Below are 26761 nucleotides of genomic sequence, written 5' to 3'. Positions count from 1 at the left end.
CAGTGAGCTGAGGCTATGGGGGAGGGGGAACAGCAGGGGAGGGGCTAGGGGCGAGCCTCCTGGGCCAGGAGCTGAGGGGCCGGGCAGGAGGGTCCCATGGGCTGGATGTGGCCTGCGGGCCGTAGTTTGCTCACCTCTGTGTTAGCGGGTGAACTCCTGGCATCAAGGTCAATAGCAAAATTCCCATTGACTTCAGTGAAGCCGGGATTTTACACATTGTGTTCACAGGCAGGCTTGAGCAATTCCAAATTAAAAAGTTGAGATGGTACTGAATGGAGAAGCACTCGGAGGTGGTGGTTGTGGCTTTGGCTTTTTCTGGCTTTATTGTCATCCTCGTTTATCAGTCACAAGCTCTAAGAATTGGAATTGGGTGTGTTTGTAGAATGTGTTTTAATTATAGCCCAGCAGACTCATTTGCTCTCAGGCCTTGTCTTAATTTTGTTATAAACTAAAGCACAGGCCATAAAGTTTCCATTCTCATCAGGCCATGCAGATTCTGGCTTGTGCTCCTTTTGGAATATTGACTGAGAGATGATAGTTTGTTGTTTGAATGGCCCCTATGAAAGTTGTCAGTTTCGGCTGACTGGCTAAAGCAAACTAGGCACTGTGTAAACTCACCAAAAAGATGGTGCCTGTCCCAAATAGTTTACATAATCTAAGTGGTGTTGGTGTGAGAATCTTTTCAGTCACACATACCTAGCTGAGATGTCATTCCTGTGTATTGCCACCTCATTTATTTGTGGTTTCATTTCAGATCTTGATTGAAAAGCTAGCTTTTCTTCCTTGCCTTCGCTGCTAATCTCTTGATTTTATGTAAAGTGTATGGGGAGCCAGTCTGTATGAAAAGTGCATTGTAATAAAATAACCGTTTAACCTGTTCTCACATTGTGATGACTTGTACTCTTTATTTATACTAATGTAATCAGGCTTCTCTTGCTTGCTTACAAAATTGGGTAAAAATGAAGAAACTTCCATTAGCTGTTCTTCCCAGCATCTGACATTGCTTTCCAAGTATGAGCAGGACCACCACTTATTGAAAATCAGATCTTTTAAAGGTGTCTCCACTTGGGCACCCACTTCTAAAAACTTAGGCCAAAAGCTCTTAAAATAGAGGATTGTATATACACTGTGAGAAATGCATTTAGTCTGTCATTCAGTAGCCTACTTTGCACTAATGAAAAAATCACCGGTATTTGTAGTCTTATAAACTGAACTGTTGAGTATTTCCTTGAGGTCCCCAAACTGGGAGGCATAGAGGTATGTTGGGGGGAGAGGGGCACAGGAGCAGAGCTGGGGGGCCACTACCCACCCCAAACATACCTCTGTTCTCCCCCACTCCCCAGGCAGCACACCCCACAGTTTGGGGACCTCTGCTCTATATACTGCTTAACTGAAGCTACATTCAGAGATGCTTTAAGGGCTCCAAACAGGAATTAGGACCCCATCGTACAAGTCACTGTACAGTCACCTAGGTTATCGGGTATTTACGATTGTGCCACTAGGGGAAGCAGTTTACACTTGTAGAAGATTTTGTGTTTGTTTATGCAATATAGCGACGATCGTCTTGTAAAAGATTCATGTAAGGCTTGTTTGGATGAGATACTTTTTCAGAATTATTGTAACTAAAAATTCAAGTAGTATCCTTAGGTTGCACAAAAACTTCCCTATATTGAGAAATGGTGTCATTTACACAGGGTACAATGCTCTGTCAGAGCACTTCAAGGAAAATCAGTTTACAGAGAAGACTACAAGAGTTAGGATCGCTTCAGAGAAAAGGCTAAAAAACTAATAGGTCCTATTGTTCATCCCCTTAATATACATGTTATGGAAAATTAGTCATATGACAATAGTTAAAGTTGCAGCAGAGACTTCAGTTTTCACAAGGAGTAAAGTAAATATTTCTTGAATTTCTAAATACACAAGAAAATGAACAATGTCATTTCTCTGGATAGAGTTTCTGTTTTAACAGTCATTTATGTGAGTTTCCTTATTTGTATGGGTAGAAAAAATCTTTATATTAAGCTTAAATCTTTGGCCCAATTGTTCTCCTAGAAGCTGTTTCTGTGATTTGCTGATTGATAGATTCCAAGCCCAGATACGACCATTGTGATCCTCTAGTCTGCTCTAAGTGGTAGTCATAGTCACAAAATCTCAGGCCTACCTCATATATGTTAATCAGTTGCATTTTATTATTGTAACAAGCTCTGAAATGGCTTCACATCCTTACTTTAGTTTGAGAAAGCAGTCTCTAAAATGCCCGTTTCAAAACAGACTTGTTTGGTAAAGGCCAAACAGGATTGTCTGGTGGAGTTTCACCTTGCTGGAGTTATTTCAGTTTCTGTGTGCTCTAAGCTGATAAAATGCATTATGGACTTTCAGAATTACTAGTGTGTAATTACTTTCTTTTTATTTGTAGGTGCCTTCACTTGATGAAATTGTTGTCTCATTGACCTTCTCACACCTTTGGTCTTCTTAGTGGACAGTCTGTTCAGCCATGTCGTACAGTACAGGCATTGTTGGGGATCCTACCCAGCTAGCTCAACATATAAGTTCTAATATCCAGAAGATCACCCAATGCAGTAAGTTGAATTCATACACGTTCTTTTAATCTAACCTATTGAAAATACTTCCATGCCTGTAGCTATGCAACAAAATTGTGTTGATGTTAAAGGAATGCTGTTAGTTAGAGAATCACATTTCTATGTAACTTTGTACTTCCTGTGCTTGCACATAATGCTTTTTAAATTACGATAATAAATTATTGGCATTTTTGTTCATGGTGGGGTTTGTTTGTTTAGTTTGCATACTTTATACATCTGACAGCACTTCGTTTTTGTCAATTCATTGTATGTTGTTTCTCCCTTCCTGAAAGATCCCTATAAGTATCATCAGGGAAAATAACGATGCTACACATTTTAAAAGTTGAGGGCATACTATTTAAAGGGTACTCTAATTTTTTTATAATCCAAATACAGAAACTGACTCCTGTTCTAGTGGTATTAAACCACACATGCCATGTGTGTGGGGGCGTGAGGGGTGGGGTGTCATGCTTTTAAAAATGCCTTTATGCACTAACTCTTGATATTGACTCAATAAGAGTTTGCTGTTTCCGTTTTCGTCTCCGGAAAGAGATCATCAACAAAAGTACCAGCTTGTGATGGTGGCTTTTGTGATAAGCACCACTGCTCACTAAGATTACCAACTCATTTCATGTAGGTCATCACCTTTTAGCCGTTCTGGAGTGTCAGGCAACCTAAAAGTGGCAGAGCAAGGGGGAGTGATCTTTTTCATCCACTCTCTATTACCATTAAAAAACTCTAAATCGTCAGCACCTCTGTTCTTGTTTTTTTTTTTTTCTTTGTAAAGAGCCTAGTTTATATTAAACATAAAATTATGTGAATGTAGCCCTTTGAGTTACTATTTAAAATATAGAATTCTATCTTTCCTCTCCTATAACTTGCGTTTTATTATTTTATTTTTGTTCCATGGAGGGACAGCCATTCCCAAGATGAAACTCTGTATGTTAGGCCTTGGTGTGGAGCACATTTTTATGACAGAATAAAATAAACCCTTAGAAACAGTTTCTAGCTCACACTCTTAAACGGTTGTAACGGTAATGTCAGTAACAAGTGAACTTGTAATACAGACAGTGATCTAATACGGGTGACTAGTTTTTGTTTTTTAAAAAGAGAGAGAAAAAGGAAGAAAGTTAAATTCTTCCTTTTTTGTTTTCAAACCACAGATCTGTAAAACATGTTTTAATTTACTCCCATAAATAACTCAAGCAGTTTTTTCAGGTGCTTCCTCACATACAGCAACCAACACTTCTGAGCCTCAGTAAAGCAGAAAATATTATTGTAGAGTAGCCCTCTTGGTGAAGCTGCTGCTGCTGATGGTTGAAATTAAAGCACTAACACTATGACCAAAACTTGCAAATATAGTTGCCTATGGATATACTTAGCCACCTAAATAAAAGTGGTTTGATACATTTTTTTCCTGAGGTGCTATACACCTATGGTTCCCATTGTGACTTCAGGGAATTGTGTCCTGCATAGGGGGCAAAAGATGTGAGGGAAACGAAGCCCTGGCTTCCTTGGTTAGCCTTGTAACTAGGGACTTGATGGTAAGTTAAAATTCTTGGTGTCCACCATGAGGGTGAGAGAAAAAAATAAGTGACAACAGCTTTGTTGCTGGAGTAACTATCTGTGTGGAAGTAGCTGTGAGGAATCCGTTTATTCTTCCATACTAACACATAACTTCCCTCAGTGTTCTATTGAGGGAAGTTCTCACTGTGTAGGGAGAATAATAGTTCAGTCTGATGCAAATAATTGTATAGGCAAGACATTTCTGAAAATGCATAGGACCAGGTTCTGCTGCTCCTCTTCACACTGAATAGCTCTTCACTGGGGCCAGGATTTCACCAAGTGTCTCGACGCACAGTAAAGTCAATGGGAGTTTAACCATTAACTTCAGTAAAGCCAGAATTTTACCTCGATCTCAGTGGGGCTACATATACTACTTGCCATGAGTAAGGGTGGTAGTTAGGGTTCAGTTCTGAATAGAAGGGTGATTTTTGTTTGACACTTGTTTGTGTGCATTGAGATTTGTCCCTACTCTTTTTCAAAGAGTTATGTGAATCACATAGCTCAAACCACGTGTAAGTCTTTAGCTTACTGGCCTAACAATAAACCAGAGCATCAAGATATTTGTAATTAATCAGTGTTTACTAAAGGAACAGCCATTTTAAAACACCAGCGGCTTCAGAGATCACATATGCTCAATTACATGCTAATTGAATGACCGCTTTAGTGAATCTGGACTAAAATCTTTTAATGCATTCAGAATATGAAGTAAGAAAATATTCCCTGTTGATTTAAGTTTTTCTTATTGACTTCTTTGCTTATGACAAGATGAGCTCTATCTTATTCATTCCTTGTTGCATATGTTTGGAGGGCAACAAAAATCATATTGTTGTTCTGTATAACACCTTGCCTCATATTTAAAGAACCATTTCACAAAACTATGCTCAGCCAAATTTTGGGGTGTTGGGATAGATAGAGAGCCGGAGACAGGATAGGGAACATGCTATTGTGTGTGGGTGCATATAGACTTATTTTTTGGGCTAGAAGGGGAGGTTTTGGCACTATTTAGTCATGGAAAATTCAATACTTGGAGAGTGTTATTTGTATTACTATTGTAACTGAAAGGGAGGGGGAGAATGTTTTTGTATAGAACTGAATTATAAATCACAAAAACAAGATGTGCAAAAATTCTGTGCCTCTCTGCTGCTTTTCACATACAAGGGCTTGAGTCTTTCTAATTTCGTATTTATTTTCACTAAGGTCATTTTGTTACACTAGAAGTATGTCTACTGAGAACTCTTTATGATGGACTAAAGAAATAAGGGGATTATGACACCACAAGAAACTGAAACCTGAGCAATTGAAAGAGTCTGTTTAAAACTCTGTTGGTTCTTTATTTGTTGAAGTCCAAATTTTTGACAAATGTAAGAATGAGAAAAAATCAGATGTTTTCTGTTTAGAGAAATAACACCCCCATCTCTTCAACTGGGGACTGAAAAAAGCTTCCATTCCATTTCTGGACTCTCCAGCGTGCCCGTGGCGCCCCCCGCCCCCCGAAAAAAAAAAAAAAAAGAAACCCAACCAACAAAACAAACAAACAAACAAAAAACCCTAGGAAAATAGTTTTTAAAAAAATTAGGTTTAAAAAATAAATATCCAAGCCTTATGAGGGAGGGAGTGTGTCTTTATAGAAGCAGAAAAGTCACATACGTAGTACTTTTTTTACAGAATACCTCATATGATAACAAATTAGTGCTACTGCCACATGTTAGATTGACAGTGCAGGGTTCTCCAGTCTTCCATCTGATCACAGAACTGGTAATCATAGCCAACAGCAGTGACAGCTGTCACCACCCTGAGACACCACTGTGCGTTGCCTGTCTCCTGCAGCAACCACTTCTAGGCTTGAGGGAGTAATGCAGTCTGCATTCTTGCTTACCTCTTGGCCTCTCTGCATTAGTTACCTAAAAATCATTATTTATTTGTAGGTAACTACCAACATAGCTAGTTATGAACAAATGATGTAGAGCAGAAAGGTTTTATATTCATTAGCAAACCCTGTATCATATAATCCTTCTAATTTCTTGGGTTCAAAATAAGTGAGTTGTATGCAAATTGATAGTGTTGCTTCTCATAGCGACATTAACTCTTCCAGATCTATACAGTATTACAGAAAAATGCTGTAACTGGGCTGCAACTAGATAGACACTTACTAAATATGCCCTGATTGAAAAAACAAACTGGTGTGTATGTACATGCATGCACAAAAGGGGAAAAGCTTTTTAAAATGTTGTTTGTAGCATCCCTTCCTCATTGTACTACCTATGTCCCTTTTCCACATTTTGTTAATTTAAGTTGCAAGCTCTTTTAGGCCATTCTTCTTACATGTCTGTAAAGCACCTACCATTTTGGACATTAAATAAAGTTTATTTTTTATAAGGATACGATTTCATTTTATTTTAAAATATTGTGTTTAAACTTAAGTGATGTGGTCTTGTGTGTGACAACTAATAGAATGTAGTGTCCTTTTATAAAATATTAACATTAATACCATAGGGCCAGACTGTGGCCTAACTTGCATGGTGGTAAACGCTTAGAAAGGACAGCAGCCTCCACTGGGAGGTGGTTATTTCCACCTCTTGTGGGAGAGGGCAGGGCAGAGTAGAATGGGAGTGGAGCTGCCATCACCCAACTGAAAAGCTTTGGTTAGTGTAGCAACATTGATGTGCTGGGAGAAGTAAACTGTATCATGTATAGGATTGGCACAGGGTACCCCGGACACCCCCGCCTCCAGACATGGGGAAACCAGGAGACAGACTAATGAACATTTAAATTACTACAGTGGCACAGCTGCAGCACTGCAGGTATGCCACTCTAGCACTTCAGTGTAGACACTACAGCACAGGGAAGGGTCTTCATATCACTGTAGTTAATCCATCTCCCCAAGAGGCAGTAGCTAGGTCGATGGAAGAATTGTTCCATCAACCTAATGCTGGCTACACTGAGGGTTAGGTTAGCTACATCTCTCGGATGTGGATTTTTTACATCCTTGAGAGAGACAGCTATGCCAATGTAATTTTTCAGTGTAGGCCAGGCTTAAGTCTTCAGCCTTCTGGTTTGATTAAGGGGCAGGGCGATAACATACTGCCCAAAGCTTGTAGGTGCAGGGCAAAGCCCTGTGTACCACTATAAAATAATGTGTGGTGTGGCTGAACTGGAGTTGGTATGGAAGCTCTGACTTTAACTTCCTGATTCTTGTACGTGTAACCTCAAATTTACCATTCACATAGTATTTTTTTTTTTCCATTTAAAAAGATTGTCAGGCTTCTGACCCATAGCAGATTGTGAATCATATGGTTCTTATTGACTTGACTTTGCAACTAAATTTGTTCAATACTCACAAGGTGACTGATAAGTATTTGACCTTGTTGCATACATTACAAAAGGAAACATAGCTGGGGGAGCATATGCTTTTTGGATACTAAAAGTGATTAAAATCAGACAGGTATAATCCTCGCTTGGGTAAAAGGAAAAAAGGAGACTGTCAATCCTTGACGTCTCACAAGCATTATTGAATTTTTTTCCCATAAGGAGAAGTTGTCCTACCTCAGTCACGTACTGTTGATTTTGAGGCAATACAGCCATCAGTACATATTGCACATACTCGAAGGTCAGTTTTGTTCTGAGAAGTCAAGTCTGTCAGATATTTTAATTATATTCCATGTGTGCTGGGAGATAAGCTTTTTTGCCAAGTGTTATTAAAATGAGATGAAATCAGGACTATATTTGCCATGTGACTTCAGTCCTGGCAAGTGTAAAGGTACAAAAGTTGATTCTTGGAAGATGGGGAAACTTATGATATCTTTTAGTTGTTTTTAAAATGGTGTGGTGACTGCTTTTTATGAAACAACTTTGACCATCTTCTAAATAAGGTCAATGATATCACATGGACATCTCCAATTTTATATAGGCAGAATTGCTCTTAGCTGAAGTGAATACAAATATGTATATGAGAGAGACTTGAGTTCACGGATGTTTTGAAGTCTGAGCCGGTACAAAAACAGTTTACTTGTCTCTTGTCCCCATCTTATCTATAGTTTTGTACAACTATATTTAAAATTAGACTTAGAGAAAAGCCAGGCTTTTCTGTGACGAAGTTTTTACATACTGTTCTTAAAGTGTGGTTCTGTTCTGAAAAGTCTATGTAAAAATGACATTTCTGTATGTAACGGATGTTTTTCTTGTGTGAATTCAAAGTCTTATCTGTTCACATTAGTGGCAACAGTGTACCTCTGCTGTTTTTAATTCCTGCTATTTAAGTGTTTGGTCTGTGGTATTGTGGTAGTGATCTGAGAATTCTATTCCATCATGTGCATCACAAACATAAATTACAGTGCATTTGTGCAATCTCATTCACAAAAGGCATAATTTCTTATGTGTAAATGAGGTCCTAATTTGACCTACATAACTCCTTATTAGTGGTGGTGATGTCCGAAAGAAGAGAAAATCCTGTGACTTTTCAGCTCTACAAGCTTACCCTTGCCCCTCAAGTCAGCAAAAAGCATTTGTTACTTGTAAACTGAGCCCTTTGGGTTTGGAAATTGTTGAGGTGATATACATGGAGCCACAATATCACCTGTAAATAGTAAGGGGACCAATGAGAGCAGTCATCCATCTAGAATTTTGGCTAAATGGCTTCTAATTTTATGGATTGAGCAAATGTAAATAGACTAACATAAAGAGGAAAATTCTGCAGGGCAGTTTGTCCTAGTACAGTAGCATTAAAGGAAGAGGAAGATACAGTGCCTATCCTGGGTCCTTGCAGTCCTCCCACCACTGCCAAAGGCTCAGATCCAGAGCCTCGCTAAAATACATAACTGACCCACTTAAACGAAATCTCTTGAGAGCCCAAGTTCTTCCAGGGCCTTTATTTGCTCAAAAAAACCTGGTTATGCTATTGCTCAGAGAACACCACCAAGTCTCGTAAGTGCCTGGGAATCTCTGCAGATCAGCCCTGTCCACCTTTGCTGAGGGAGAGCTGATTCTAATTCATAGGCTAGTGCTGAGCATTGCCGTTGGGGGCCTACCTTAAGCATCCCATAACTAGGCTTGGCAAAACTGGACTTAATGATTCATCAAAATTACAAATAAATCTATTTCTACACCTATTTTCACTTTAAAAAAAAATTCCAGTTTCAGGAAATTATGAGGTGGTCAGATGGTAATTATTTAGTGATTGTAGATGACAAGATTCAAAAAATTAAAGCTTTATAACCCTTAAAACACCAATTGTCAACATCACATGTCAAATGTATATAAAGTAAATATCTTTAAATCTAACTCTGTTCTTAAGTATATCTTTTTAGCCTAGCTGTAAATTTTGATAGAAATATGTTTTTGTGAGTTTGTACGTGTATGGTGAAATGGAGTTGACTGATATTTCATAATACAAATAGGTAATCTTTCCACACCCTAAAGAAGAGGTGGGGATGAGGGGAGTGTTTATGTCCCAGCTGCTAAGACCTACTGCCCGAAGTTGTGATCCTTTGAAAAACCACCATGGCCTGCTCCTGAATATTTATAGGGAGATGTAAAGTCAGCCTGTCTTCATGTAGGTCCATTTGCAACATTTCAGACCAGCAAAGCCAAGTGAGATTGAGCAGAACCATATGGTTCACTGTTCCCACCCTTCCCCTGCCCCCCTGCCCCCCAAAAAATCCAACAGCAAGGCAAAACAAGAATCCAGAGTCCTGATGAGCTAAGTGTGTCGTGTACTGGTATCAGTAACGCAAACCTTTACGACGTCACCACCACAACAGAACAGGAAGTAGAATGGGATTTGGGGGCATTCTGGAACAAAGCTGGAAAGGGGCCAGTTTCTGTGCTGCAAACTCTTTTTTTTGTATGTGTAGCCCTCTGGGGGCATCAGGCCTTACCTTACAAAAGTGCCTGGCTGTGAGGGCCAGTGCATCTTTACAAAGTCACGCTTGAGAAGATAAAATCTTCTTGGTAGCTGCAATTCTTCTATTACTGACACTTCTGCAGACTCTGTCAAAACTTATCCTATACTTTTTGATGGTGACCCAGAACGAGTCCAGGTCAGAAACTAGACTCAAGTGATGTTAACAGTCATTGTTACATATTTGAGTTGACAGTCTTGAGATGTGTGATATGGTGGCCCCTTCCTGGGTTGCTGTGCTGCAGCAGGCCATGGCATTACCAGTGCACGTGCCTCAATGTCCCCTTTTTGTTCTGGAGTCTAATAATTCCACACTAGCTTTCCAAGTATAAATAGCCCTTTTCAGGGTTAATTTGTTAACAAAAGTCCCACAACCATAATCTAGAATTCCGTAGCACAGACCAAACAGTACATTCAGTCAATCAAATTCTGACAGTCCAGTACACACCGGAAGAGCTTGGACGTCTCTCACCACAGTTCGGCACTCCAGTACAACTCCAGCATCTCTGGTCCCAGAGCCTTTAGCTGGCATGCTTTTCTGCCCCACTTTCTTCCCAGATATGGTTCCAGCTCCTGCCCGGGAGCATCCATGAGCTCCCACCTCCATTGTTCCTCAACTTCTGCTCTCGAGTTCAAAGAGATAGTAGACATCTGCCTCTGCTGCTCTCAGCCTTTGGCTCTCTGGCCTAGAGAGGTCTGTAGGTGACACACACACACACACACACACACACACACACACACACACACACACACACACAACACACACACACACACACGACACACACACACACACAAACACACCCACACACACACACACACACACACACACACACACACACACACACACACACACTCTGGGACTGCTTACCAGGGAACTCTCTCTCTCTCTGCCCCCTCCATCAGGGGCATCACTTCCTTGAAGCTCTGCTCTTCTGAACTCTGTCATTCTCACTCCAGACTTTGTGTTCTGGTCTCTCCTTGCCTTTGGGCTGTCTCTCCTGTGTAACTCCCAGAGGCAGCCCTGCCCTCCACATTACACCAAACTAGGCTGAAACTGGACTGGAACAGGAGAGCTGGGCCCAATTCCATTTCAGGGGTATTTAGAAATACTGTCTTTCCTCAGTCACAGACTTTAAATGTACAGTTCTACTGCATTGGCCCACTGATTTAGAGATTGTGCCATCCCTTACTTTGGTGAAGTCTAGGCAACAGTTGCCTTATGTCATTGTCACTTATGGCATGCAGGTCTAACTGTTTTGTATATACTAAATTATAAAAGTACTAAATACTAATGGTAAATTAAAGATATTAATAGATGTGCAGAAAGTCCTAGTTTTTTGTGAATTAATAAAGTTGTATTCGGTGTAATGGTGTGTTTAAAGGCAATTCACTTAAAAGTCTAATTATTGAAAAGTTTAATAATTGCCTAAATGTAAATCCTTAGCTATAATAAAATTAATATTTCAAACTATCCTGCTGGTTATACTGGTTTCTTTTATTTAAAGCGTCTAGTATACTGAATTAAGAAATAATTAAAAAGGTCATGGGTAGTAAGGTATAAAAAAAAAATTTTTCTCTCCATGTCTCCTCTCCCCCCATTATGTGGTAGTGGTGGGTTTTTTTGTTTTTGTCCCTCAGTGCCAATATAACTATTATTCTGTCACTTCCAGTTCTTCTTATTCCTCAACCCTAGTTTCTTCAAGAGATACATGGTATCTACCAGCCTATTCTAGCTGAGGAAAGGAGGAAATCTGAATTCTGTCACTCATGATGTGACCTTGAGTGATTGTTTAACCTCTGTGCCTTAGTTTCACCACCTTAAAAACAGAAATGATGCCTAAGTCGTCTTTGACCTATGTATGAGATGCTTTGAAATCCTTTAGTGAATTTACACTAGAGCATTCCCCTGTTTAACTAAATTTTGCGGATATGTAAATTTCTCCAAATATCAGTTTAAAAAGAGAGTTATAAACGAATCCAATAGACTTGTGTATATTGTGTATCTATCTATTTAATCAAATATTCAGGTCTAGGGAGTAGTAGGAAAATGTTTTGAGTCTGATACAAGTAATGCAAACCAGCACCCTCACCTCCCCCTATCCAAATAAATCTGATTTTTAGAGAGGGGGAGGGGCACTTCAGGAATCATTAAATATTTTCAGTAGACTGCTCCCAAGTGACGTCCTAAATTATTAGATTTCATCTTCATCTATAGTTGGATATTCCACTTATTCAAATTCTTATTTCCAGTTGAACAGGTTAAGTATTTCCACACACTGTTACCCAACCAGTGCCAGTAAAATGTCTAAATATTTGTGAAAGATACGTGCCGTGGCATTTTATATACTGCTGATTTATCTTAGGGAAAACCTTTCTTAAAGCAAATGAAAGGGAAAATATAGTATGTGTGTACATAAGTACATTTCGCAGTTTCTACTAAATCTGCTTGGGCTCAAGATCTAGAAGTGACTGAAATTGACAATTTTAAATCTTGAACACTAATTTCACTGGGCCCCTGCTGCCTTCAGAATGGCAAATCTTGGACTTGCATCAGTGCCCTGTCTACACACTTTAATTTTTAACTGAGTTTGAACCAGTTACTGAAATGCTTAGCTCTAAGTATGGCTTGGGTCCCTATTCCACATGGTTAATATTCAACTAGTAACTGTGACAGCTAATCACGTCACCCTTGCCAGTGGCCTGGGCTGCAATAAGGCTATCTTCCTGTAACTTGGGCGTAACACTGTTTTGTAACATCGACACATTCTCTCCTCTTCTTCTCCCCCCCACCCCTTCGGATCAGGTCTTTGTGCAGTATGACAGACCAATAAACATTGAGATATCTGCTGCCAGTGTTGCTTTGTGTGCATGTCCACTGGGCACTGTCTCTCCATTGAGACATTATAGGATAGATGCAGTTAGGCAATGTGGTTGGTGCAATTTTCAGAACATGCCTGATGTGTCGTAGTGGTGATTTAAAAAAAAAATCAAAGTAGTAACTACTGTTGTGCCCACAGAACTCAGTAACCGTGTCACATGAGCGTCATCATCTGGCTACAGAAACGTAGTTGTAATTATAACATAGCTGGGCTATGTGTCATAAATATGGTGCTCAGAAATAAGGTCTCACACTGTTTTTATGTACTTGCATGTTGTGGGCCTTTTTAAAGATCCTGTTTTATTTGGGCTGTTTCCCATCATTTTCCATGTGCAAAGCTGTACTAAAGTCTCAGATGGCACAGAGACAGTATAATGGTTTGACTCCACTCCATTGCCAGTCTCAGGCATAAGGGGCAGAGCTGGAGGAAACAGTATGGCCAGACTTTCTTACAACCAGCTGATCTTTGGGTGATGGACCATTGGCAGCTGGCATAAATTTAGATTCACTCTCAGGTTCTTCTGACTCAGTGGTCTCCAACATTGTTATGCACAAGATCACTTTTTTGAATTTACATGTAACCCAGGATTTACCCTGCCTCTTCCCCAAGGTCCCACCCTACTCACTCCATCCTCCCTCTGTCACTCGCTCTCCCCCACACTCACTCACTTTCATCAGGCTGGGACAGGGGGAGGGGGTATGGGCTCTGGGCTGGGGCCAAGGGGTTTGGAGTGTGGGAAGGGCTCTTGGCTGAGCCTGTGGCAGAGGGTTGATGTGCAGGAGGGGGTCTGGGGTGCTGGCTCTGGGAGGGGGCTCACGGCTGGGGTTTGAGTTGCAGGCTCCAGCTGGGCAGCACTTACCTTGGCCGGCGGTGCAGTGGGGTTAAGACAGGCTCCTTTCCTGCCCTGGCCCCACAGAGCAGTAAATTCAGAATAGAGCTTGATGCCTTCTTAACAGTTGCGGGCTCCAGCTGGGCAGCACTTACCACGGGCACTTATCTTGTGTAGGAGAAGTGAGACTTAATGCTAGACTAAATCCCAATTATGTGGGCCATATTCTGATCCCCTTTGCCATCGGAGGTGGAACTCCTGTTGACTGTAGCTGAACCAGTATTTGGCCACATAATTATGGGGTGACTTTCTCCCAACTTTATAAGCAGAAAACCAGACTGAATTCTGCAATTCTCATTTCAGGCCATATATGCTTTTTAGCAAGTCAGACTAGTTTTAAAGATGTAACTGAATGGAGAGTAGCTTTAATCAGCCAGTAGCATTGTGCTGCAAGACTCTCTTCACAGCATCTCTAGCCAAGTAACTGAAATCTAACTGCTAAAATTGTAGTAGACCTTCTTAATGCAGCACTCACGTCTGGGGGTGGAAAGGATGAGGCTTGGGTAATTTTCTGCATGTGTTCTGTCAGCTGCTAGGAGAAATGCATTCTGTAATCCATACAAGTTTGTCCTGTTTCCTGTCATCACTAAACAGCGCCTTGCTGAGCTCAGAGTAGTGATTTACTTTTTATAATGAATGTACATTTTTCAAGCTTGTCTTGTTTTTAAAATTGACTGACTTGGGATGCTGCCAAGATAGTAGGCCTAAAATTAATGTACCTGTTCTTTGTTTTTTTCCTGCATGTGTACTTGGGGGTTCCATGCTTTTCCATGCCCACGCTGCTCTCATATTCTGTTGCTGGATTGGCAGCTCTGGGTACTAAAGTGTCCTTTTCATAAAGCTTATGTAATAAAGACAGTAGTAATAAAATCTTTCCCAGACTGCTTACCGAAGAGCTCTAATCTTGTTCTGGAGTCTTTATGTCCATTCAGTCCTTGGCTTTTAGTCTCAGGTTACTTAATTTTTTTTAAAATGAAGTCTTCACATTGCATTAGCACCTTTCTGCTTTACTGTGTCAAAACACGGTTCTTGGGAGAAAGGTGTTTGTTTACTGAAAGGCAAGTGTGGAGTGGACATGTTTAGGCCTAACAGAGTATTGTTTGTGGCTGTTACTTTTGTAATCTGCCACTGGAAACTAGACTGAATTAAACTTGCTTTCCAAAGGCTTCTAAATAGTTACCAGGTGGTCATAAAGGATTTCGATCACTTTTGATATCAGACTAAACGATCACACTGGTACCATCTGGCTGTATTTATGAAAATTGAACTGAACACTACAAGAAGACTTCTAACCTATACCAATCTCCTGACCCATCCAGGGTTCATGTGTATTGTAATTTACAAAAATCCTGGTAGCTCAGGATAAAGCTGGAACAGGTTTACCTGTCTGACTTAGTGTAACACTATTGACCAGTTGCCTGGTAGGGTTTTTAAACATCACCCTGAATTGTACAGTAGTGATCGGTTTCAGAACTGCAATAATGGACTAGATGGATTTTTTTTTTAAAAAAAAAATGTGTAGTCTTGTACTTGTTTGTTTGGTTTTTTTTTTTTTTTTTCCTAATTGTGAGCAACAAACCATTTTGATCCTAAGTGAGGGGTGTCTGGTTGCCCATCTGAGAAGCTAGAATTTTTTTTACATACAGCCCTTGTTTTATAGGGACTAAGTTTTCCCTTCCCCTGCCCCCATCATGTTCTCTATCTCCCTTCCAGTCACCAAAATATTCAGGAGGAAGCTTTAAAACTACAGTACAACATATATCTTTGAAAATCATGCCTGTGGCATTTGGAACTAAATACAGTGAAAGTGCAGACTTTGTTCAGAGTAATTTACGTATGATGGCCTCTGCTTAAACCTTCATTCGCTTTAATCTTCTATTGCAGTTAGAAAATTCATCCTCCAGATGGCAGTAAGGTAATCCAAACAGGTAAACTTTCCTACATCTGTCAAATAGATGTAGATGTAGAGTGCTTAAAAGCTTATGTGTCCAAAATACATGCAGAAGTGTTTCACTCTGGAGATGAATTCTCAGTAAATGTACAAGCACCTTGATTCTTATGCCCAAGGTATCTTTCTATAGGTATCAAGTATCAGAGGAGTAGCCGTGTTAGTCTGGATCTGTAAAAGCAGCAAAGAGTCCTGTGTCACCTTATAGACTAAAAGACGTTTGGGAGCATGAGCTTTCATGGGTGAATGCATCCGACAAAGTGGGTAGTCACCCACGAAAGCTCATGCTCCCAAACGTCTTTTAGTCTATAAGGTGCCACAGGACTCCTTGCTGCCTTTTCTATAGGTAGAATATCAGAAATAGTTTGTTTGCTTTGAGAGTTTAGTACCAAGTAAAACTTAATAAATAGTCTATAATAGCCAATCAACCAACATCTTGATTAATTTCAGTGTCATTTGCATGAGTTACCAATTTAAATTATATTTTACCTTTAAAGTAATTACTTAATACATTAGGTATATTGGACCCCAAAAAATAGACATCAGAAATAACTATTGTGGTTAACTACCAATAAAGAGAATTTCTAGTACAGTATATTTCAGCTTAGTAGTTCATTATTCAAAGGTTTACATTCATTTTCAGTAAACCTTGTCGGTATGTCTTAGGACACCAGGTGCTCAAGGGGATATTTAATGTGACTTAGGTCTCAGAAGCTGTCTCTCTCAAACTTGCCAGCAGATGGCATTTGTTCACAAATTATGCTGTTGAGTCAAGATTTTTTTTTCTTAGAACTTTCTCTAGGTCTGTTCTGTTTAACTTGATTAAATTTTAAAACCATTAAGTTCCTTTTTTTTTTTTTTATATATCAGTAGTTTAAACTACACAGAAATTCAAGTATATAAATTCACTTTCAAACTTTCCGAAAGCTTATTTGTGTGTTGTTCAAGTTTGATTTTTATATATTTTTTTAAAAATCTTTGCACAATCAGGTTTTTTCAAAATATTTAAGTACTTTCTATATTATGAGGGTAGAAAAAAATTATCAGTCACTTTAACAATACTGAATATTGGAATGTATATATTTAAAACTAAACATATAAATGCTATATAATAATTCACTAACTGAGGACTCTTAAAATATCTTTAAAAATCACTCAACTGCTAATGTTTTTTTTAAAAATGTTTCAATAAGGGATTCTCACTTTCTTTTTTTTGTTTATGTGATTGGATAAACACCTTGCTATAATATTTAGTTTATATAATAAATGTCTTGTAGACTTTGAATGTATAATGCCATGAATCTTTATTTTTCCTGTTCTTAAACAGTAAAAGGAGGCATCTTTCTCAAACTCACTTTATCTAAATTTTGCAATTTTTCTTCAGTTCCTCTAAACACCTAAATTACATATCATGAAATCATCAGACCCAGAGCTCTTCCTACATCATATTTTCTGCTGCCTAGATGACTGCATGGGAATAAATGTATTTTGGGGAGACAAGTAACTGTTGACTGAGGATATGCTAATATAGATTCTCCCCATTAAATACTCTCCCTGTCTTGGCTTTCTAAAAGTGTGCCACTATGGAATCAGACTAGTGATCACATCACAGATAATAACACTGTAAAATAAAGCTCTGATTTCATTCTCTTCCCCCGCCCCACCCTGACACATTTCCTTAAAAGGAAGGCTGAGGTGCATCTTCATTTTGCTAATTCAGAGCTGAGATACATTTTGTGTAACACACTTAAAACTTGGCATGGGGCTTTGAGTTTCTCATTGTATCCCATAAGATTTGTTTTAAGCATTTGATCCAAATGTATAAATCAAACTTCAGATGTAACCCCTGATATTCATTTTGTATCAGTACTACTTTAAGCTTAGGCATGTTTTGTGAGCTGTTGTGTCACTAACATACTAGTTATGAATATTTATACATGTCAATATTGTGTCAGTCTTTCAGATGTTTGTCTGATATAGCGCACAGGCACGGGATGAATAAACCAGTGCACAGCTTTTATTGCTGCTTGAAATAATTGTAGATAAATTTGAGTTAAGGAGTTTGGCTTAAAGTAACTTCATCCTTACATCACCACTTTCTGCCTAGATATTTCAGGATGTTGTGTTCCTTTTTTGACATAACCTAGGATTTAATTTAGGCTTATTGAAAATCATTTTGCTTGGCCTATCACAGTTGCACATACACTTGCTGACAAAAAGAAGTGTATGTTTTAGAGTTATCAAGCAAAAATGCATAAAACTAAAGAGGGAAATATATCTGACTGGGTCATTAAAATCTCTCTTCCTCTTCACTAACAGCTGCAGAAATACAAAGAATACTGCATCAACTTGGAACACCACAAGACACGCCTGAATTGAGGCAACAGCTGTAAGTACTTTACATGAAGATCTCTCATTTCACAATATTGTAAATACTGCCTCAGTAGGTGACAGTGATTTTAGCAAAGTATTCAGCTTTGTTGGGGATGGGATGGCGGAAGTAGAACAGAAGTATTAAAGCTTAAACATGAAAAAATCAATCATCTGATGTATTTTTGTAACCTTCAGGATCTTGCCATGCTAACCTATCCGACTGGCAGTTCTCAGTACTTCTGCTGAACATGTGCTGTGTTAAATGTAATCACAAACTGACAGCACTGGAAGGTACTAATTTGGTTCTAAGGATTCAAAAACCTCCAGAACATTCTTTTTGTAGAGCACTCAATGTGGTATCCTCTGGAGAGAGGGGGTGATTTGTTGGGTACTGCAAGAAGGCAAAGTGAGACTATTAAACAATGCTAACCACAGTATCAAGTGAAATTACAAGGTGAACATAATCCAAAAATACTAGAGAAAGCAGAAGTGAAATAAGGCCAGTTGTCAGAAGTTACACTGAAGTTCAGCCCTCTGAATGTGGGCTTTTGTTTGTGTCCCATTGAAAGAGACTGCTAGCCATTCTGTTTCTCAGTACAGAGGCTCATTTGACATGGACTAAACTCTTCTACCACTTTTATTCTTTAATCCTAACACAAATATGCGCAGGCTGCATGAGCTCATTGAGTGAGAAAGTTGGCAGACATCTCTGTGTCTGTTAATATAGCACAATAGCCTTTGAATGGCAGGAGGGAAATGTACATTAGACCAGGCCTATCACATTCATTCTGGGCAGGATGACAAATTACTCTAATTACTCTGAACTAGAACTACAAAATTCTACCCTGGATCCATAATGGATTTCCGACCGATGACAGTGATTGAAAGTAAACTCTAGCACTTATACAGTAACTAAACTTTGAGTTTAGTTAAGTTCCTCTTGCACTTGGTATCATTCAGCATCGAACAGGGAGTGTGGGGGGGATGCTACTAGGCATTCTAGTGCAGTTTCCTGGTTTTTAGCCATTTGCACATCGGATTGCAGTGATTATATATTGAAAATTAGGCACATAATTGCATACCTACATTAGTTGAAAATCTGATCCTGGCTAGTATAGTTTGATCACGTTATGCCAGTGGCCCCCAAACTATTTACCTTGTGCCCTCCCCTTATCCCTGTCTGTGCCCCCCGAGCTCTGGGAGGGAAGGGAAATGGACCGGGATTAGGTGGCTAAGGCTGGTGCCCTGGTTGGGAGCAGAGCTGTGAGGGCTGGCCTGGGCCCCAGCTGTGCGCCACCCCTTCCCTCCCCAAACAGTCCTCCACACCCTTACACATGGTGTCCCACACTCTGGGGACCTCTACTTATGCAATGTTTTGTTTGGATTGAGGGTAAACTGGCTACAACTACATCTACAAAACCAACATTAATCTGGTACGGTATGGGGGGGGTGGGAATTTGAATGTATACCAGAGGAATGATGCTCTACTCCCTGAAACTGGGGAAGCCATATGCCTTTTGTTGTACAGATTTGCAACCTGGGAATACATGTAGGTCTCTGGCAGCTTCTAAATATCCAGGAAAATTGTATTGTGGCAGATGTTTAAAATATCTACTCTTTGGGATGGATCGGACCATGCTTCATGTTTTCCTGTTTTTGAGTCATTCTGCAGAATCTAAACTTTCTTTTTTTTAAAAAAACAATTGTGACAGTGAAGATCACTTTCCAGTCATGTCTGAATGGTTGACTTAAGCAGTGCTTTTTTCCTCAGTCTCCAGATAGAGTGAAATTGTGACAGAGGCCTTGTCTACACTGCTGCTTTCCAGCACTGCAACTTTCTCGCTCAGGGGTGTGAAAAAACTCCTCGCCCCCCAAGTGCTGGAAGTTTCAGTGCTGTAAAGCGCCAGTGTAGACAGTGCACTAGCGCTAGGAGCTGTACTCCCAGGGCTGGTAGCTACTCACCTCATGTGGGTGGTGCTGGGAGAGCTTTCTCCCAGCGCTGGTGCCATGACTACACAGCCATGTTAAAGCTCTGCCAGGGCAGCCCTTTGACATTGCTAGTGAAGACCATAACCTGACAGGTGGGAACTCCTGGCCTCTTATCTCATTGGAATGTTTTACTTCTAAAGCTTAATGAGGACACCTTAAAACAAACAAACAACCCCCTTCCACCACCACCAGTGTTAACCCTTTCATTGCTGATCATTTTGCAGATGAAATGGGGGAGGGTATTGAAGTTCAATCCATGGGAAGTGAGGAAGGGAAGGAAATAAGAAAAGGAAAGTAAGGAGAGTCACAGTCATGGAAAAGGAGGATGAGGAAGGCATAGTAACAAAGGGCATAAATACCTGTGCTGACAGTGAGTACGTTTCTCCACTAAAAGATACTGAACAAGTAATACAAGTTTAGTTCCCACATAAGACACATCCTCCCCTTTTATTGGTACAAATCTCCCATTGACATCAGGAAGAAATTTGCTATGGATTGAGTGGGTGGGCATTGTACTAAACTTACACCTGAGCCAAAGACCACAATTTAAAAAATGAAAGTTTTGACTGCTTGATTTATCAAAAAAGGAAACTTAAGTTCTGTTTTTTGTTTTTTTTTCCTGATCTCTTTTTAGAGGGTGTCTGAAGTCTGCTATATGTATACTTCATTGTTCAGGGGCCACCGCAAAAGCATCTTGATTCATTTCATTGACGAAGCTGCAAATTACTTCTTATTTTTCTACAAATATTTTTGCCTACAGATATTTCCAAAAATGGCTCTGGTATTTGTAACTTTTTCTGTACAATAGCCAGTGGCTCTCTTGTGGCCAATTCCACTGCAAATGCCTATAAATAAATATTTAGTAAGATACTTGGTAACTGTCTTCGAAAAATACTGTTCCTGAGCATCAATGAAATTGTTCCAGCAAAATAATCCAGCAGCTATAATGCGGACTTTGTGTTTGGTTTAGGCAGCAGAAGCAGCAGCATGCAAACCAGCTTGCCAAAGAAACTGACAAGAACATTAAAAAGTTTGGGTCTCTGCCTGCAACAAGTGAACAGGTATAAAAATGAAGAACATGGATCAATTTAAACATAATGTTGGCTGACTGAAGCCATTCAGATGCTTTATGTTAAGTATTCGTACTATTGCTCTCATTACTAGATGTTGACAATATCCAAGTGAGGTCTGTGTTTAAAATATTCGGTGCTATGTAGAAGTCATGTAATAGGCCTCAAGTGCAGTAAAATGCACAATAGTTTTCTGTAAGCAATTGCTCCTACAGTGTATCAGAACTAAAGCACTCTGACAAGAATTGCTACCACACATGGTAATTACTATTGCTGCTGATGGTGTTATTGTGACTTGTAGGATTAAGAGATTTAAAATGAGTGAGTATGGTCAACAGATTGTGATTATTTAATCACTTCTATCTCATTCATGTTTGTTGCTTAAACTTTGCACTTGGTACATAAATACCTCTAGACACCCCCACCCTCCCAAAAAAATACATTTTTTTTTTTTTTGAAGTGCCTGTTTTGCTTGGCCCTGGAGTCTGAAAGTTTGTTGTAAGAAACCCAACCATGTTGTCTGACCAGACTGTTCTCTGCCACCATTGTTTGTGACTCCAAGATGGAAAAGGTGGAGGTGATTGACAGACTAAGGGCAAGTTGTAGCTCTTTGACACTCCCTTTGAATTTGCAATGTGATCTATGTGGACGGGGAAATCTTGAGGAAATTCTCTCATGCCCTCACAGGGTCCGTTCTCAAGGGGAGTAAAAATTGGAAATTGATGTTTTTATAAAAACATGATTATAAGGTCATTTCTCCTCTCAGGTACAGTTCAGGGCATACATTCAGCGTCTTATAATTAAATCACTGAGTTTCCCCTCCTCCCCCAATGCTCTGGGGCTGTTTTTACACAGTTTAAATTTTACAATATCAAAATATTCAGCAATTGTACAGTGAACCTACTTAATAGTTAATAAATAAGACAGAAGGTCTGACTGGTGGCGTACTGAAAGTTGTCTGGATGTGTGATGCTGGATCCTCCTTAATTCCGGCTGTTAAATACAACAAAGACAGTTGAAAATGCATTGCATTCCTAATACTATTTTTCCACAATTGTCGTAATAGTGATAGGGTTGTTATGTGAACCTGAATGGGAAGTAGTCCATACAATCTCAAATGAGAGGGAATGTGACATGAGACACTCTGTTTTAAAGTGTGAGGCCCATGCTAATGGGAAGGGGGGAAAAAAAAGAAAGGGGGGAGAAAAAACCACCCTTGAAATAATTTATTTGTAAGGCCTTGAACAAGAGCAAGCTTGTTTGTTGTTATAAAAATCAGTCTTGCTTTCCTCCAATAGCGTCAAAGAAAAATACAGAAAGATCGTCTTGTGGCAGAGTTCAGTACTGCACTGGCCAACTTCCAGAGAATCCAAAGGCAAGCTGCTGAGAAAGAAAAAGATCTTGTAGCCAGAGTAAGAGCCAGCTCTAGGGTATCTGTAAGTATCCAGAAATTTATCATTCAGCTCAAACATAAAACCTACCTCTTCATTAGCTTGAGAGCAGAGTTCTGACAGGATTGTCACCATTACAGGAGATAAATAAAATAAATGCGCGCATATAGAATGTGCGCACAATGCCAACATAGTTGTGTATGGTTTCTGTTTTTTTAAACTTTGCTTGCCTTTGAACACAAGATATTAAATTTAAAACTTGCATTTCACTTTAGTGGTTTGATTAAGGAAAAAATAACTTCATAGTAGTTCCTGATTAAAAGACTTACTGTGTGCTTGTGCCTGTGTATGGTTTTACAAAGGTGTTCATAGGTACTCCACATAGTGCATATGCCCTGATCTTGCTGTGGGAATCATGGAGGTAGATCTTTGTATGTGTATAGTGTCCCCTAAATCCAACAGGGATTCTTTTTGGATATAAGGATCCATCTGCTAGACGCCTTTGCAGGACTGAGGTTATCATGGGCTATGAAGCAGGAAACATTGAGTAAAGTAGTAGCCTTCATTTAGAGTGTCTTTATTTATATCAGTCTTAAATTAGACTTCAGTTAATTTTAGTTCTCTAAAATTTTAAGTTCTTCGGGGATGCAAAATTATGCTTTTTTTTTTTTTTTGGTAGTAATATAGGCTCAATCCTGACCTTTGACTCCGTGAATACAGCAATGTGTATTGTCATAAAATATATTGCAGGCTGCTACCTGTTTTGTTTGTTTTGTTCTCTATCTCCACACACTCACCAGCCCCACACTAAGAACATAACTGACATTCATTATGGGAATGTCAACAAACATTTTATTATGTACCCATCACTGAAAATGGTAATTTTTGCTTTTCCTACAGGCTGGTCCTTCAGAAGACGTTTACAAAGAAGGAACACTTGTCTCTTGGGACAGGTAGGATGGGTGTGCCATAAACCTTAAAGCCTGTCTTGTAACGTGATTGATAGACTCCAATAATGGGGACTTATTTGAGATAAAACCGTGGACTACAGCACAGAGTGTAAGAGAACATGTGTGGTGAAACAATTATTAAAATCACTTATACAGTGCATTTAAAAAAAAAATCTATTTGTTAAAGCATGCTGTGTGTTGGGGTTTTTTTGTAACCCTCTGAAAGCTAACAATCACAAGCTGCTAGTGTTCTACAGAAGTTAAAATTAGAACTGAAAATATCAATTTCTATTTAAAAGTTACTACTTTAACACTATCAAACTCAGTTTCTGGGTCTCCTGGCCTTTAATGTGATCTGTTTAACTGCAACAGTGGAAGTTGATTATTTTTTTTTCTGCGGAAGGAAATAGAAAACTAAAATTAGTGTTGTTGTTTTTTTTAAATGTAGTACAATTCTATTACAATAAAGCCCAGAGGCTTCAACAGAGATAAGGGCCTAATTGTGATAGGCATTGTACCAAACTCTCCTTTCTCCCCTGTCCCCCAAATAAACCAAAACTAAACCGAGTTGGTGCCACCAAATTAACCTTTATTTCCATGTGTAATGGACTCGGAGCTAAGGGTTTTACGTGTTTGAGTCAGGTTAGATTTAGCTAACCCTAACCACTGCTGCCTCCTTGATTATTTTCAGAGACTAAACCGCCAACTGCTAGGTAAGGGGGAGGAACAGGGTAATAAATGGATGTGTGCATGTTTAACAACCTTAAGTAACAATGTACACCCATTAGACAAATTTTAAAAAGGCTTTTAAAAATTCTTATGAATTAACAAACATTAAAATGGAATGTGCTTCCTATAGTTTGCTAGGGTCTTCTGAAGGAAAGATGTGGTAAGGAGCTTTCATCCAACTATACCTGTAGAGGGTAACATAAAAATAATGCAGGCTTTTGTGTTTTATTCTTCCAGATTAGGACAGCTGGGTCTCTAAAACTTGGATCAAGATATTTAACTATTAATCCATATGACAGAATACCTGCATTTTTCTTCAAAGTGGCTTTTAATTCAGACTCCACTAACAAGGAAAGCCAAAATGGATTCCAGACTCCAAATAACACTTAGTTCAGAATCCAGATAGAAAGATGCATTTGATATCTGCATGCTTAGTTAGAAAATGCTGAGCCAAAACACTAGGTTTTAAGGTGTTTCATATGTCAAATCTGTTTAATAGCATACTTGTATAACTTTCTTTACTGAGGGCCTGAGGATTCAGGCCTTTCACATCAGCTGTACATAGATTTTTGCAAAAGTAAAAACATCATATCTTGTTAGTAGCAAGTTTAATGTGTATTGTCTGTACTTTAGTCTTTTTAACAAGAAGTGTATTTCAACCTTATGTATAAATTGAGTTCAGGTGGTCTGAGTATTTTTTATATTATTTATTTTATTTATTTATTTTACAGTCAACCTCAAGCACAAGTGCAAGATGAAGAGATTACAGAAGATGATCTCCGTCTTATTGAGGAGAGAGAGTCCTCCATCAGGCAGCTTGAGGTAAGCAGTGCTGCTATGTGCAGCATTACAACAAACTAGATAATGTTTTTCTGATGCTTCCTAAAGCAGCAGGCATTTAGCATTAGTGGGAGGAATCCATCATCAAAGGTTAGAAAATATTTTTTAATGCAGAAATTGTTTTTATGCAGTAGGTAAAGAACTGCATGTGGAATTTCCTACACAAAAACCACTTTTCACTGTTCTATTACGCAGTGTCATGGTCTACCAAGCTCTCCTGACTTCACTTGAAGAATAAATAGCCACCAATGTGACTACCAAGTAAGACAGAACTTGAGTTTTCATGCAAATATCCCTAGAACTGTTTTTTTCCAAAGACTTCTACTTATCCCAAAGGATCTTTACAGACCATACAGTTTAGCACAGTATTGCCATTCATTCTTGTCCATAGCTTGTTCCTCCATTAAATCCATCCTGGTCATGTCCACGTTCAAAGGCAAATTTTAAATAAAATGCAAAATATCCCCTCTACAGAATTTTCCAGGTGGGGTATTTTTCAGTTTTTCCTGGTATCAGTTGCCTTTAATATCATTGTCTGGAAATGCAGGATAAACATTAAATGTAATAAAAATGGGTAACTCCTTTTTGTACTACATATGCATATAAAGTACCAATAGTTGTGCATATGAAATATTGACTCCAGTAATGACTAAATTTTTTGGGGATTGAACAAATGCTTGAGGACTGTGCATTCATCTACCAATAGCAAAACAAAAAACTTGGATGGGAAAGGCAGGGGAAATTCCAATATTTTAAAACAAAATAAGTACTAATGAACATATTAAATGACTCAGAAATGTAAGTTATGGATTAATGGCATTGTGGCTGTTGTGGGTTCTGAAAAAGTAATTGACTTTTAAAATACCAGTGGAAATGAGTGATTGATGGATTCCAGACTGACTGAAATTATATATTCTGTGTTCCAACAAACTTCATGAGGAATTAAGAATCTGGAACTGGACCTTATCTCATATGTCAATAAAATTGCCTGTTAAACATAGAATCCAGTCCTCTTTTCTTTATAGGCTTTGCAATACTGATTGTATAAGAACTTACTTTTGTGGGCAAACTAAACAGAGGTGGATAAATAGGAAGTGAGCAAAATAAGAAGGTGACATGTTGCTTCGTCATAACCACGTTGTAATAGTGTATGTGCCACTGCCCTCTACTGGATGAAACTGTTTTTCTTGGTAACTAAGGGCTGGTCAATAAGAGTCACAAGTTTTTAACTTAAACAGACATGGTTAAACTCCTGCAAAACCTTATGGGAAGATACTTATTTCAGTTTGGTTTAAGTCACTAAAGAAATTATTTAAGACTTTTTGACATAAGCTACTCTTAAACTGTCAGAATTGTGTTTTACATGGAATTTTGCACTAGTTTAACTAAGGCCATGTTTATATGGAGAGTGAGCATGCAACAAACTATAGCACTCTAGATTTCCACCCCAACTTGCTGTGCATTAACTATCTGTATAGACAAGCCCTAAACTAGTTTAAGAACACCTTTAGTTAAGCCATTGCAAGTTTTGTGTGGAGACAAGACCTTAGAAATTGGCCTCTTACACTAGTAGGATGTACAGTGCAACTGATTTTGGATATTTAGATGAATTATAGTATTCTTTTAATCCAAATTAAAACTTGAGCTTGCAAAAGAATTTAT

At 38.9% G+C, this 26761-nt stretch overlaps 1 protein-coding gene across 1 annotated transcript in view; it reads left to right on the top strand.

Annotated features, from left to right (window-relative positions):
• STX7 (syntaxin 7) overlaps positions 1 to 26761 on the top strand; it is a 42684-nt gene that overhangs the window by 8977 nt on the left and 6946 nt on the right. Inside the window, exons 2-7 of the mRNA XM_032787490.2 lie at positions 2417 to 2579; positions 18077 to 18146; positions 21090 to 21180; positions 22488 to 22625; positions 23481 to 23533; positions 24991 to 25081. Coding sequence (XP_032643381.1) covers positions 2495 to 2579; positions 18077 to 18146; positions 21090 to 21180; positions 22488 to 22625; positions 23481 to 23533; positions 24991 to 25081 — 528 coding nt within the window. The 5' untranslated portion in view covers positions 2417 to 2494. The remainder of the gene's footprint in view (positions 1 to 2416; positions 2580 to 18076; positions 18147 to 21089; positions 21181 to 22487; positions 22626 to 23480; positions 23534 to 24990; positions 25082 to 26761) is intronic.

This window comes from Chelonoidis abingdonii, chromosome 3, assembly GCF_003597395.2.
Source record: "Chelonoidis abingdonii isolate Lonesome George chromosome 3, CheloAbing_2.0, whole genome shotgun sequence".
NCBI classification, from domain to species: domain Eukaryota; kingdom Metazoa; phylum Chordata; order Testudines; family Testudinidae; genus Chelonoidis; species Chelonoidis abingdonii.
The sequence above is the reverse complement of the archived record's forward strand: the minus strand, read 5'-3'. Positions and strand labels throughout refer to the sequence as shown.